Raw genomic sequence first — 12,111 nt, forward strand, 5'->3', positions numbered from 1 at the left:
ATGTAGAACAGAACTGTAATATATAGTGATATCAAATTTCCATTAGTATACATGTAGTGTACTACTTTTACAAAAGTTTGAAGTTTAATGACTTTAAATAATGAGTAGCTTGAAAAGCTACACTTTCAAAGCAGCTTCCCTTTCCCTTTCCTTAAGGATCTGTATCATTAACATGTTTATTTGCATTATGGTTTAAATTTATTAGGATTTGATGATATAGGATGCGTCTTTCTGTATATGTACAGTATGTTTGTGTGTGGTCTGTGTATTAGTCTTAGAAACACTTTGAAGAATAATTGTGAGCATGATAAAGTGTATGTGTGTGTGTGTTTGTGAGTTATGAAACCCCATGTTTTTGCTTCCAGAATGCAGAACTTGCTCTGGGTTAATGGAAGGACTGTTTTCACAGATGACCGTCTCTCGCTCTGAATGTGGGATGTTGATGCAGGTGTGTGTGTGAGTGAGTGTGTGTGTCAGTGGGTGAATGGCATGTTTACAAGGGGTATTTATAATTCTGTGCATTTATGGAATGAGCAATACGTGTGCCTTCACATAATGTGTTTTTAATTAAATTGTTAAATTGCCTTTTTGTCTGGATTATAATACACAGTCTACTTTTCGTGCCTAACTTTATAAGAAATAGTTCACCCAAAAATAAAAATTCTGTCTAAATTAAAAAAAATATTAATTCACGTCGGTCTTAATCCTTATGAATTTCCTTATTCTGTGAAACACAAAAGGAGAAATTTTTGATCTTGTTCATGCTGAAAAAAATACATAAAAACAAATTAAATGCCATGAATCAATATTTATAAGTGTAATACGAGTAATACATAATTTTGTAGATGGGGGTCAAAGACTATAAAGTGTCAATGATTTTTAGCAAAGCTACTGGTAAAAACAAATTACAATTAAATGTATGACTGAATCAGTCAAACGAGTCTGGCAAGTAAGAAAGAGATGAAAAAATAGTAAGAAAAACATGCTAATTACAGTGCCACTTAAGACCAACATCAAGCTAAAAGGTTCTCATTACCAGAACCGTGCTATTCGATAGATTCAGGTATTGCACTAACTGAAGAGTCACATATGTCACTTTCTGTACATGTACAATGTTTTTCAGAGGCTTTATAATAATAATAGTGTATTTATGGATTCAAAAAATTGAGATTTTGACATTTGTGTTTTTATGTCAATTGTAACGGTTACCTTGTCTTGTCTCACTGTTGCCCTTTGTTTGTATTTTGTCACTTTTGTTATTCCTTAGTTTTCACTTTTGTCACCCATGTACCTCCATAGTCTTCCTGTCAGCCCTCGTGTTCACTGTTCATTGTTTTCACCTGCCCTCGTTAAGTTTGCCAGTTGCTTCTGTTTGTCATCTTGTTATCTTGTTTGGTGTTCTGTTTGTTCATTGGCCCCTTAGTTCTATGTTCATGTATATATTTCCTGGTTTTTGGTTCAGTCCCTGTCTTTCGTTGATTGTATGTTAACGTGGTTGTATGTTGGTAATGTTCGTTCCCATGCCTGTGTTCCCAGTTCCAGTGTTTTCGTGTTTTGTTTTCATTTTTGCCCATCGTGGTAGTTTTGTTTGTTCATATCTGTTTGTTTCCATTCGTTTAAATAAAGATAACTGCACTTGGATCCTCAACCTTTGTCAGCCTCCGTCCTCAATCATTACAGAACGAAAGAACCACACCATGGATCCAGCAGTATTACGCGCCAGATACCACCTGCTCTGCCTGAGGCAAGAGGACCGTCCTATTGAGGCCCACGTCCACGACTTCCTTAAACTGGCGGCTGTTGCGGACTTCTCAGACACCTCCCTGGTGGTCTTCTTCAGGGAAAACCTGAGTGGCGGCTGGACTCTCCGCGACTTCCTGGAGTTAACCTTGCTGTTGTGCGGCTCCCCGTTCACGCCTGCCCCGGTCTGCGAGCCAGAGCCTACGCCTGCCCCGGCCAGCGAGCCTGAAGTCACGCCGACCAGGAACAGCATTCCAGCGTCGCCAGTCGCCTTCCACGAGCCAGCGCGGCCCACTTCGTCTGCCCGGAGGAGGGAGAGAAGACGGGCTTCCGCCTCCCGGCCCGCGCCTGCCCCGGTCTGCGAGCCTGAGTCCTCGTCAGCCACGGTGAGCGAGCCTGAGCCCTCGACCGTCCCCGAGCCAGCACCAGTAGCCTCAGACGTCAGTGAGCCAGAGCCGATAGCCTCAAACGTCAATGAGCCAGCGCCTGCAGCCTCAGACGTCAGTGAGCCAGAGCCGATAGCCTCAAACGTCAATGAGCCAGCGCCTGCAGCCTCAGACGTCAGTGAGCCAGAGCTGATAGCCTCAAACGTCAATGAACCAGCGCCTGCAGCCTCAGACGTCAGTGAGCCAGTGCCGATAGCCTCAAACGTCAATGAGCCAGCGCCTGCAGCCTCAGACGTCAGTGAGCCAGAGCCGATAGCCTCAAACGTCAATGAGCCAGCGCCTGTAGCCTCGACCGTCCCTGAGCCAGCGCCTGTAGCCTCGACCGTCCCTGAGCCAGCGCCTGAAGCCTCGACCGTCCCTGAGCCAGCGCCTGTAGCCTCGACCGTCCCTGACCCAGCGCCTGTAGCCTCGACCATCCCTGAGCCAGCGCCAGTGGCCGTGACCGTCCAAGAGCCAGCGCCAGTGGCCGTGACAGTCCAAGAGCCAGTGCTAGTAGCCAGGACCGTCCCAGAGCCAGCGCCAGTGGTCGAGCCCGTCCTAGAGCCAGCGCCTCCCAAGTCTCTCAAGTCTTCCAGGGCTCCTCCTCCCGAGCTTTCCAGAGCTCCGCCTTCCGAGTTTCCCGAGCTTTCCAGAGCCCCGCCTTCCGAGCTTTCCAGAGCCCCGCCTTCCGAGCTTTCCAGAGCCCGCCTTCTGAGCTTCTTGAGCCTTCCAGAGCTCCGCCTTCCGAGCTTTCCAGAGCCCCGCCTTCCGGGCTTTCCAGAGCCCCGCCTTCCGAGCTTCCTGAGCCTTACAGAGCTCCGCCTCCCGAGCTTTCCAGAGCTCCGCCCTCCGAGCTTCCCAGAGCTCCGCCTCTCAAGCCTCTCGAGCCTTCCAGGGCTCCGCCTCTCAAGCCTCTCGAGCCTACCAGGGCTACGCCCCTCAAGCCCCTCGAGCCTCCCAGGGCTCCGCCCCTCAAGCCCCTCGAGTCTTCCAGGGCTCCGCCCCTCAAGTCTCTCGAGCCATCCACGGCTCTGCCTTCCGAGCCGCCCCCAGAGCCTCCTGCGGCTCCGCCCCCAGAGCCTCCTGCGGCTCCGCCCCCAGAGCCTTCCTCGGCTCCGTCTCCTGAGCCTTCCTCAGCTCCGTCCCCGGAGCCTTCCAGGCCTCCACCTCTAGAACTGCCTACGGCACCACCGCCCTCGGCTCCACCTCCTGAGCCATCCTCGGCTCCACCTCCTAGGCCTACTGTGGCCTCCTCCCTCAGCTCCGCCTCCTGAGCCTCCGGAGCCTCCCTCATCTCCGCCTCCTGAGCCTCCAGAGCCTCCCTCAGATCCGCCTCCTGAGCTTCCAGAGCCTCCCTCAGCTCTGCCTCCTGCTCCTCCTGAGCTTTCCATGGGTCCGCCTCCCTTGGCTCCGCCTCCTGGGCCTCCAGAACCTCCCACAGCTTCGTCTCCAGAGCCCCTCTCAGCTCCGCCTCCGGGACCTGTCCCTGTCCTGAGGCTGCCTCCCAGGCCTCCTAGACCTGTCCCTGTCCTGTGGCCACCTCCCAGGTTCCCTGAACCGGCCCTTGCCTTGTGGCCAGCTCCCGGGCCACTCAAACCTGTCCCCTTAGTGTGGCCTTCTCCCAGGGCCCCTGACCCGGTCCCAGTACTGTGGCCTCCTCCCAGGCCCCCTGACCCGGTCCCTGTCCTTGCCAAGTGGCCAGCTCCCGGGCCATCTAAACCGGCCTCTGTCCTGTGGCCACCTCCCAGGTGCCCTGAACCGGCCCCTGCTCTGCGGCCATCTCCCAGAATTTGTTCTTCCTGTTTTTGTTCTTGTTGATCGTCTGGTATCCGATCCTTGGGGGGGGGGGGGCTATGTAACGGTTACCTTGTCTCACTGTTGCCCTTTGTTTGTATTTTGTCACTTTTGTTATTCCTTAGTTTTCACTTTTGTCACCCTTGTACCTCCATAGTCTTCTTGTCAGCCCTCGTGTTCACTGTTCATTGTTTTCACCTGCCCTCGTTAAGTTTGCCAGTTGCTTCTGTTTGTCATCTTGTTATCTTGTTTGGTGTTCTGTTTGTTCGTTGGCCCCTTAGTTCTATGTTCATGTATATATTTCCTGGTTTTTGGTTCAGTCCCTGTCTTTCGTTGATTGTATGTTAACGTGGTTGTATGTTGGTGATGTTCGTTCCCATGCCTGTGTTCCCAGTTCCAGTGTTTTCGTGTTTTGTTTTCATTTTTGCCCATCGTGGTAGTTTTGTTTGTTCATATCTGTTTGTTTCCATTCGTTTAAATAAAGATAACTGCACTTGGATCCTCAACCTTTGTCAGCCTCCGTCCTCAATCATTACATCAATAAATAAAGGTACATTTCTAGTTTCAACAGAATTTGTACTTCAGAATTGTTGGACAAAAAAAAGTATTTGAGACCCATTTGGTTTTTCGACTATTGAAAATTGGTAAATATTATAGTTTAGACATTGAGCCACCATATCTCTGGGATTTAACCCTGTAGGGCCTTACATTTGAAGATACCAAAATGAAAGTTTGTTCTGAACCAGATTGATATGAACCGACCATGCGTCCTTCTGCTTGGATGTTGTATTTTGGCTTTGCAATATGCGGTGCATAATTTAAACTGACTGATCTCAGATCAGAAGACTCTGGGCTGTCAGTAAAGTGTTAAACTTTCGACGTAACAAGTTATATGATAAAACAACATGGTGCTGAACACAGCAGAGTTTGTCTTTGGAAGAAACACCAACAAAAGTCTCTAGTTTCGTCCGATATGCGATTTTTCTTATTTTTTTATTTGAGCAATTTATCTCAAAATGGCATGCTGTTATATACAATGCTGGAAAATAGTGTTAGTTTTTCATTAGAAATCCTATATTTACTGTGTATTTTCACATTGAGAAAAAAAGTTGCTTTCAGGGGCTTTATATGGAGTTAAGATAAAAATAAGCAGCATTTTGAACTTTCCTGAGACCAGTGCATACAGACAGAACACTGGAAGTTAAATCATTCAATAAATAGGGAGCAAGGGAGCATCCTTATAGCTTTCTTATGCAGCCAAGTGGATTCACACCTTAAATCCAACCAAAAGTTTAGTTTTACTGCAGAAGATGTTTGGACCACTCAACATGTTTGGCACACAGTAAATAGATTCAGAATTTATTATGCATAATTTTATTTTAACATGGTTGGCAGTGATTGGACGATGCTGGCCATTACTTTGAAGCAGAATTATTTATGCTAATTTCTGATTGGTTAAATGCTTCAACAACCATTACACATTGTTCCAAAGCAGCTGTAATGTATGTCTCAAAAACATGAACAAACCAACACTTCTGGAAACATAATAAACAATTTGATAAAAACCGACTTTCTATAGCTTGGTATTTTATTTTAATAAATTTCAAGTCCCGCTGTCCAAATATGTAGACATAAAAATGCACACAGCAGTCATGCTCAGGTCTCAAGAAGTTAGATAGGCATTTTTGGAGTTATAGGACATACCTTTGGAAAAAGAACACAAAACAAGTGTTGTTATTTTTCTGTTGTTTTTTTGGACATGCTATATTTTTTGAACAATGTGTTTATTATTTTTTGATTATACAAGACAGTTAACAAAGTAACACTTTTTCAGATCGTCACAGTTATTTCCCACCCCAACAAGAAAACACATCACTCTCTACTCCCATACAGAAATACACAAAGGTATCAGACAAGCGTCATTCTAAATACAAAACAGATATTGCAAGGTACCCAGAAACCAAGTATACATTACTGTTCTTTACACAGAAAAGTTACATTTTCCAGCAAGACACCATATTAAATAAAAGAAAAAAAATAAAATAAAATAACACTAATACATAGTTACACCTCCTGTAATAAATGACCAATATTATTGTTGATAATGTAGTAATTAAACGGCTTCCATATTTCTTCATATACATCCATTTTGTTTTTAATAAAGTATGTTATTTTTTCCAAGGCCATACACTGTGCCATGGAGTTAATCCAAGCTCCACTGGTGGATCAGACCTTTTCCATCTAAGAGCTATCATTCTTTTAGCTTGTAATATAGAAAAATCTATAAATTTATGCTGCTGGTAATTTAGTTTAAAGTTCTTTGGATATAAGTGTAGCAAAATCATTTTTGCATCTAGAGGAATATTCAAGGATAAAATTATCTTTGTAATATTAACCACTTCCACCCAAAAGTCTCTAATAATACTGCATTCCCAAACACAATGCACAAATGATCCCTGAGCTTCTATGCATTTAAAGCATGTATCAGGGATATTTTTATTAAACCTATTTAGTTTGACAGGAGTTATGTAAGTCTGCATCAACCAGTTATATTGAAGTAGTTTTTAGCTAACGTTACCTGACTGTTTCTGAGAGTTTTTACAGACTTGTCTCCATTCATCCTCAGATATATCCTCTCTCAATCCCACCTTCCATAATTCAAGTTTCGAGGTTGATGATTCAGTAGACCCTGATGCAAGCCAGTTGTAAAAAACTGATATTAATCCTTTATTATTGCATTTCTTGGTAATTAATTCCTCCAAAGAAGATAGTGCTGGCAAGTTTAATGATTGGTTCTGCATAGAGAGAACAAAACTCATTATCTGTAAATATTTAAAGAAGTGTTTTCTTGGAATATTATACTTAGTAGATACCTGCTCAAACGACATCAACGTTCCCTCCTCAAAAAGATCACTAATTTTGCTTAATCCTTTTTCAACCCACAACCGGAATCCTGAGTCCTTCGTGCCTGGTTTGAATAATGTGTTGCTCCAAATGGGGCTAAACTGGGATAAAGAGTCAGCTATTTTCATGTACTCTCTAACTTCATACCATACTCTAATCATATTACAAACAATGGGGTGCGTGGTGACTGTTTTCAATTGTTTAAACTTATCTGAGTATATATACAAGTTTAATGGCAACGCAAAACCACATGACTCCATATCCACCCAGGATGGTTTATTTCCAGAGGAAAAATAAAACATTATTGTTCTTAATTGTGCAGCTAAATAGTACCAGTACAGGTTGGGACATTTTAACCCTCCAGTGTCAAATGGAAGATAAAGAAGAGAAAGACGAACTTTAGGGCATTTCTTGTTCCAAATAAATTTCCTGAATAATGAGTTAATCTTCGAGAACAATCCAACAGGTGGCTCCAAAGGGATATTTTGGAATATATACATGAATTTAGGCAAAATATTCATCTTCAATATATTAATCCTTCCTATCAATGAAATTGGTAAAGATAACCATCTCTCTAGATCTTTAGTTGTTGATTCCATTATAGCATTATAATTTGTAGAAATTATATTTTCTAATTGGGGAACTATTTTGATACCCAAATATGTAAAGCTGGGTGATATTTTCAAGGTAAATAAATGTGATGTATTTGGACAGCTATCTTTATTGAGCAGCATTAACGATGACTTTGATGTGTTCACTTTATATCCAGATATATTTCCGAATTGATTGATCAAATCTAAATGTGCAGGTAGAGAGGCGTTTAACTGTTTTAAGAATAGCACTACATCGTCAGCGAATAAAGCTACTTTATGTTCCTTGCCACCCATTGTTATCCCTTGTATGTGATTGCTAGACCTTACGGCTATTGCTAGTGGTTCGATAGCCAAAATGAATAAAAGTGGGGACAGTGGTGAGCCTTGAGGGCACCCTCTTGTAATATTAAATGGCTCAGAAATCACCTCATTGGTTAAGATTTCAGCCACTGGATTGGAATGTAATAATTTGATCCAATGTAAAAGCTTCCAAATCCAAATTTTACAATAACGTCAAAGAGATAAGCCCATTCGATTCTATCGAAAGCTTTCTCCGCGTCAAGCGAGAGAAGAGCCGTATCTTTTCCTCCTTTTGGCTATGCAAAATATTTAAAACGCGTCTTACGTTATGAAATCCCTGTCTGCCCTTAATGAACCCACATTGATCATCACCCACAATGCCCGGAAGCACAGTCTCTAACCTTTTTGCCAAGATTTTACATAGTATTTTGGTATCAGTATTTATTAGGCTTATAGGTCGCATATTTCCACACTTTGAGTTCGGTTTTCCTGGTTTTGGTAAAAGAATGATCAAAGCCTCTCTCATAGAAGTAGGAAGACAGTCATTATTATAACATTCTATATACATATCATGGAGTGGCCTAAACAGTTTATCTTTGAAATATTTGTATAGGTCATCTGGTCCTGCTGTTTTACCACCTTTTAATGTAGTTATAGCCTCCATAATTTCATCTGCAGTAAGCTCACTATCTAACTTAATTTTTAGTTCCTCAGATATTTTAGGGATGTTGAGATTATCAAAAAACGCGGAGTGCGTATCAGTCGGGACATGCTATATTTGTATTTAATGCAACGAGGGGTGCTGACTTTAGTAATGTAATTTAAAATAATGACACTGTCTCATTTATAAGGCTATTATACAAAATTATGGATTTCTTGGTAAATATTCATCCATGGCGTTTCATATTTTGTTTTACATCAATGTATTTCTTTCACCAGTAACAAAATGAATAAATAAACAACAACAAACTTTTCAGCCAGGGACACAGAATGGCCCTGCTGCTCTTTCCCAAAAGCATATAGTATTCCTCACACAAAGTTATCTTGTGTTGGAACTTAGAGAATGCCAGAAGTCAAAGTGAGAAAATGACCGGTGAGTGAAACACAAAAAGAGACTTTAGGCAGAACATTAGCATCAATCATCATTCACTTTTATTGTATGGAAAAAATATGCAATGAAAGTGAATGGTGACTGAGGCTAATCTTCTAACATCTTCTTTTGTGTCAGCAAAAGTCTTCAGTAAGATCAAAGTTATTATACTCCTCAGGGGAATATGAAGCACGTTAATAAGGGCAGTTACGCTACTGAATATATGAAGTCTCTCTCTATGTATGTTTTGTTTCTAGGTGGTGGATGGACAGATCCGGAGCTAGCTGACTTTGAACTGCTTGTAATCATGAGCGCTACTGTGGAGCCAACCTCGGCCACCTGCCAGGTGCGCACCTCCTACCTGCCTGATGAGATCCTGTGGGGCTACGAGTTCCCTCCTGTCGTCTCCCTCTCTCCGTCCGGAAAGTATATAGCCGATTTTGCCTTCTTTGACAAGGTTGCCAAGACCAAGACCCCGCCCCTATTTAAACAAGCTCCACCTCCCAACACCCATTCACCACATCACCAAGTCAGTGGAGGTGGTGGAGGCCAAGGGCCGGATACCGAGAAGATGAGACTGGAGGAGAGTTACCGAGAAGAAAGGGGGCGGGATAGGGGGCGGGTTCGAAACCAGCTTAGCATTCGTATTAGTAATGTCTAGAGAGAGATAGAGAAAAAAAAAACAGAAAACTATGGAGGGGTAAAGAAGGGGTCTGATGAAGATAAATTGCCAGAGCACTTGTTTGATTCAGTGTTAGCCAACTTTTTTTTATGCCACTGAGCTTACCTGTTTTGCAGTTCAGCATGCCAGGAGAGTTGGCTAGTGCTGAAATACATGAAATAGAGAAGGGGAGAGCACAAGAAGAGAGAGAGATACAGAAATATGTATCTATGTTCGGAATAGAATACCACCATACAACAACTCCCACTATTTCTGCAGCATACAATATGAATACAATGCATACTATGCACATTTTCTGTATGCATGGAATTCCCTGATGATCTACTACATTTGGCAAAAAATTATAAAAAAGCACAATGCAGTGCACTTGACTTGAACTTCCTTTTAGTTTGATGAGTTTTACTTATATAAATAACCATATGTAAAGTATTTTACAGATAACTGATTGCAAGTCACTACAAAATACATGCAGTGTTTGAAACATTTATTACGGCATAATGTTTTCCTTAAAAAACTCAAATAAAAATGTTTGCTGCACAGTGTGCACAAAGCATAGGTAGTAAGTATGCTAGTATTCCATTCCGAACATAACGAGACAGTAAATGTGAAATATTTGTGAATAGTTTACAGCTAAACTATTAGACCATGCGGAATCCAACGATGATTCAAGATAGATCAGCTGCTTCACCTATGACAAAACCGATCACACACACACACACACACACACACACACACACACACACACACACACACACACACACACACACACACACACACACACACACACACACACACACGTTGTGTTTCCATGTTTTATGGGGACTTGCCATAGACATAATGGTTTTTATACTGTACAAACTTTATATTCTATCCCCTAAACCTAACCCTACCCCTAAACCTAACCCTCACAGAAAACATTCTGCATTTTTACATTTTCAAAAAACATAATTTTGTATGATTTATAAGCTGTTTTCCTCATGGGGACCGACAAAATGTCCCCACAAGGTCAAAAATTTTGGGTTTTACTATCCTTATGGGGACATTTGGTCCCCACAAAGTGATAAATACACACACACACACACACACACACACACACACATGTTGTGTTTCCATGTTTTATGGGGACTTTCCATAGACATAATGGTTTTTATACTGTACAAACTATATATTCTATCCCCTAAACCTAACCCTACCCCTAAACCTAACCCTCACAGAAAACTTTCTGCATTTTTACATTTTCAAAAAACATAATTTAGTATGATTTATAAGCTGTTTTCCTCATGGGGACCGACAAAATGTCCTCACAAGGTCAAACATTTCAGGTTTTACTATCCTTATGGGGACATTTGGTCCCCACAAAGTGATAAATACACGCTCACACACACACACACACACACACACACACACACACACACACACACTCATATGATGGACCTATTCACTGGGAAGGACTGTATCCCCACCCTGTGGACAAGAAAAGCAGTGCCACAGATTTGAGACAGTTGAGAAGATCTAGAAGAGTGATGGACAATAACTGATTTTATAAACTTGTGGAAGTCTTTTTGCTTAAGGTTTCAGGATTACAACAGTCTGAAGAATGGAATGGAATAGACTGGAATAAACTCATAATATTTAAACCACTGTAGTCAATGATAAAGCACAGGTACAACTTTTAGATTACTGTAAATAACTTTTAATCTATATTTGTGTCTAATAGTGCCAGTATAGAACTATTTTGGGTAAATATCTATTTCAAATTTTTCTACCCCTCCATAGTTTATTTTTTTATCACTGGAATAAACATATTGATGTTTGTTAACAATACTAAAAGCACTTTAACTCTACAAGGAGGGTGTATTTTTGATACTTTCTTTGGGTTCCACTTAACTGTACTTGTTGTGATGTTAAATGACGAAAAGTGAAAGAATGTATTTTGAATGTATACATTCAATGTGCCTACAACATAAATGTAATTATTATTATTAATAATAATAATAATTATTACTATATTGTTGATATTTGTTGTTTTTTGAAAAAGAATGACTGTTTATTATTTGGCACATTTTGCCTGTCTTAAACTTTGGCTGTAATGAACCGTATGTTTCACAAATTTCCTTATGTGTTCAGTCAGGGTTCGCTTTCAAAAACTGGACTTTCATCATTCTAACTGCTAATGATTTCCAATGACAAATTAATAAATTAGACATTTTGAAGTAGTCACACGATGATCTTATCAATGTGGATAATGAAAAGTGCAAGAATGCTAAAAGAGTTACAGTTGTAGCCAAAAATATTGGCACCCTTGGTAAATATGAGCAAAGAAGACTGTGAAAAAACTGCATTGGTGTCCTTTTGAATTTTTATTCAAACAAATCACAAAAATCTAACCTTTAATTGAAGTAAAACATTGAAAGGTGTCCTCCAGCCTCTCCTGCAGAAATGAGATCACTGACCTGACTGTGCACCTTTGTGGGTCTTCGGCCCTAGAAGAACACCAATTCGCTAACAAGCTCCACTTTAGGGCGTAAAGTTGCCTGGGGCTCTGGCTTGGTTGATCGTGTCTATGATGGCAGGTGGCTAGAT

At 41.5% G+C, this 12,111-nt stretch overlaps 1 protein-coding gene across 1 annotated transcript in view; it reads left to right on the forward strand.

The window, feature by feature from the left end:
* The window catches only part of LOC127648892 (ATP-sensitive inward rectifier potassium channel 10-like), a 43,778-nt gene extending 31,929 nt beyond the window's left edge, over nt 1-11,849 (forward strand). Inside the window, exon 6 of the mRNA XM_052133712.1 lies at nt 9,104-11,849. Within this exon, the coding sequence (XP_051989672.1) occupies nt 9,104-9,507 (404 nt within the window). The 3' untranslated portion in view covers nt 9,508-11,849. The remainder of the gene's footprint in view (nt 1-9,103) is intronic.
* The last annotated feature ends 262 nt before the right edge of the window (nt 11,850-12,111 follow it).

This window comes from Xyrauchen texanus, chromosome 1, assembly GCF_025860055.1.
Source record: "Xyrauchen texanus isolate HMW12.3.18 chromosome 1, RBS_HiC_50CHRs, whole genome shotgun sequence".
Classification (NCBI taxonomy): domain Eukaryota; kingdom Metazoa; phylum Chordata; class Actinopteri; order Cypriniformes; family Catostomidae; genus Xyrauchen; species Xyrauchen texanus.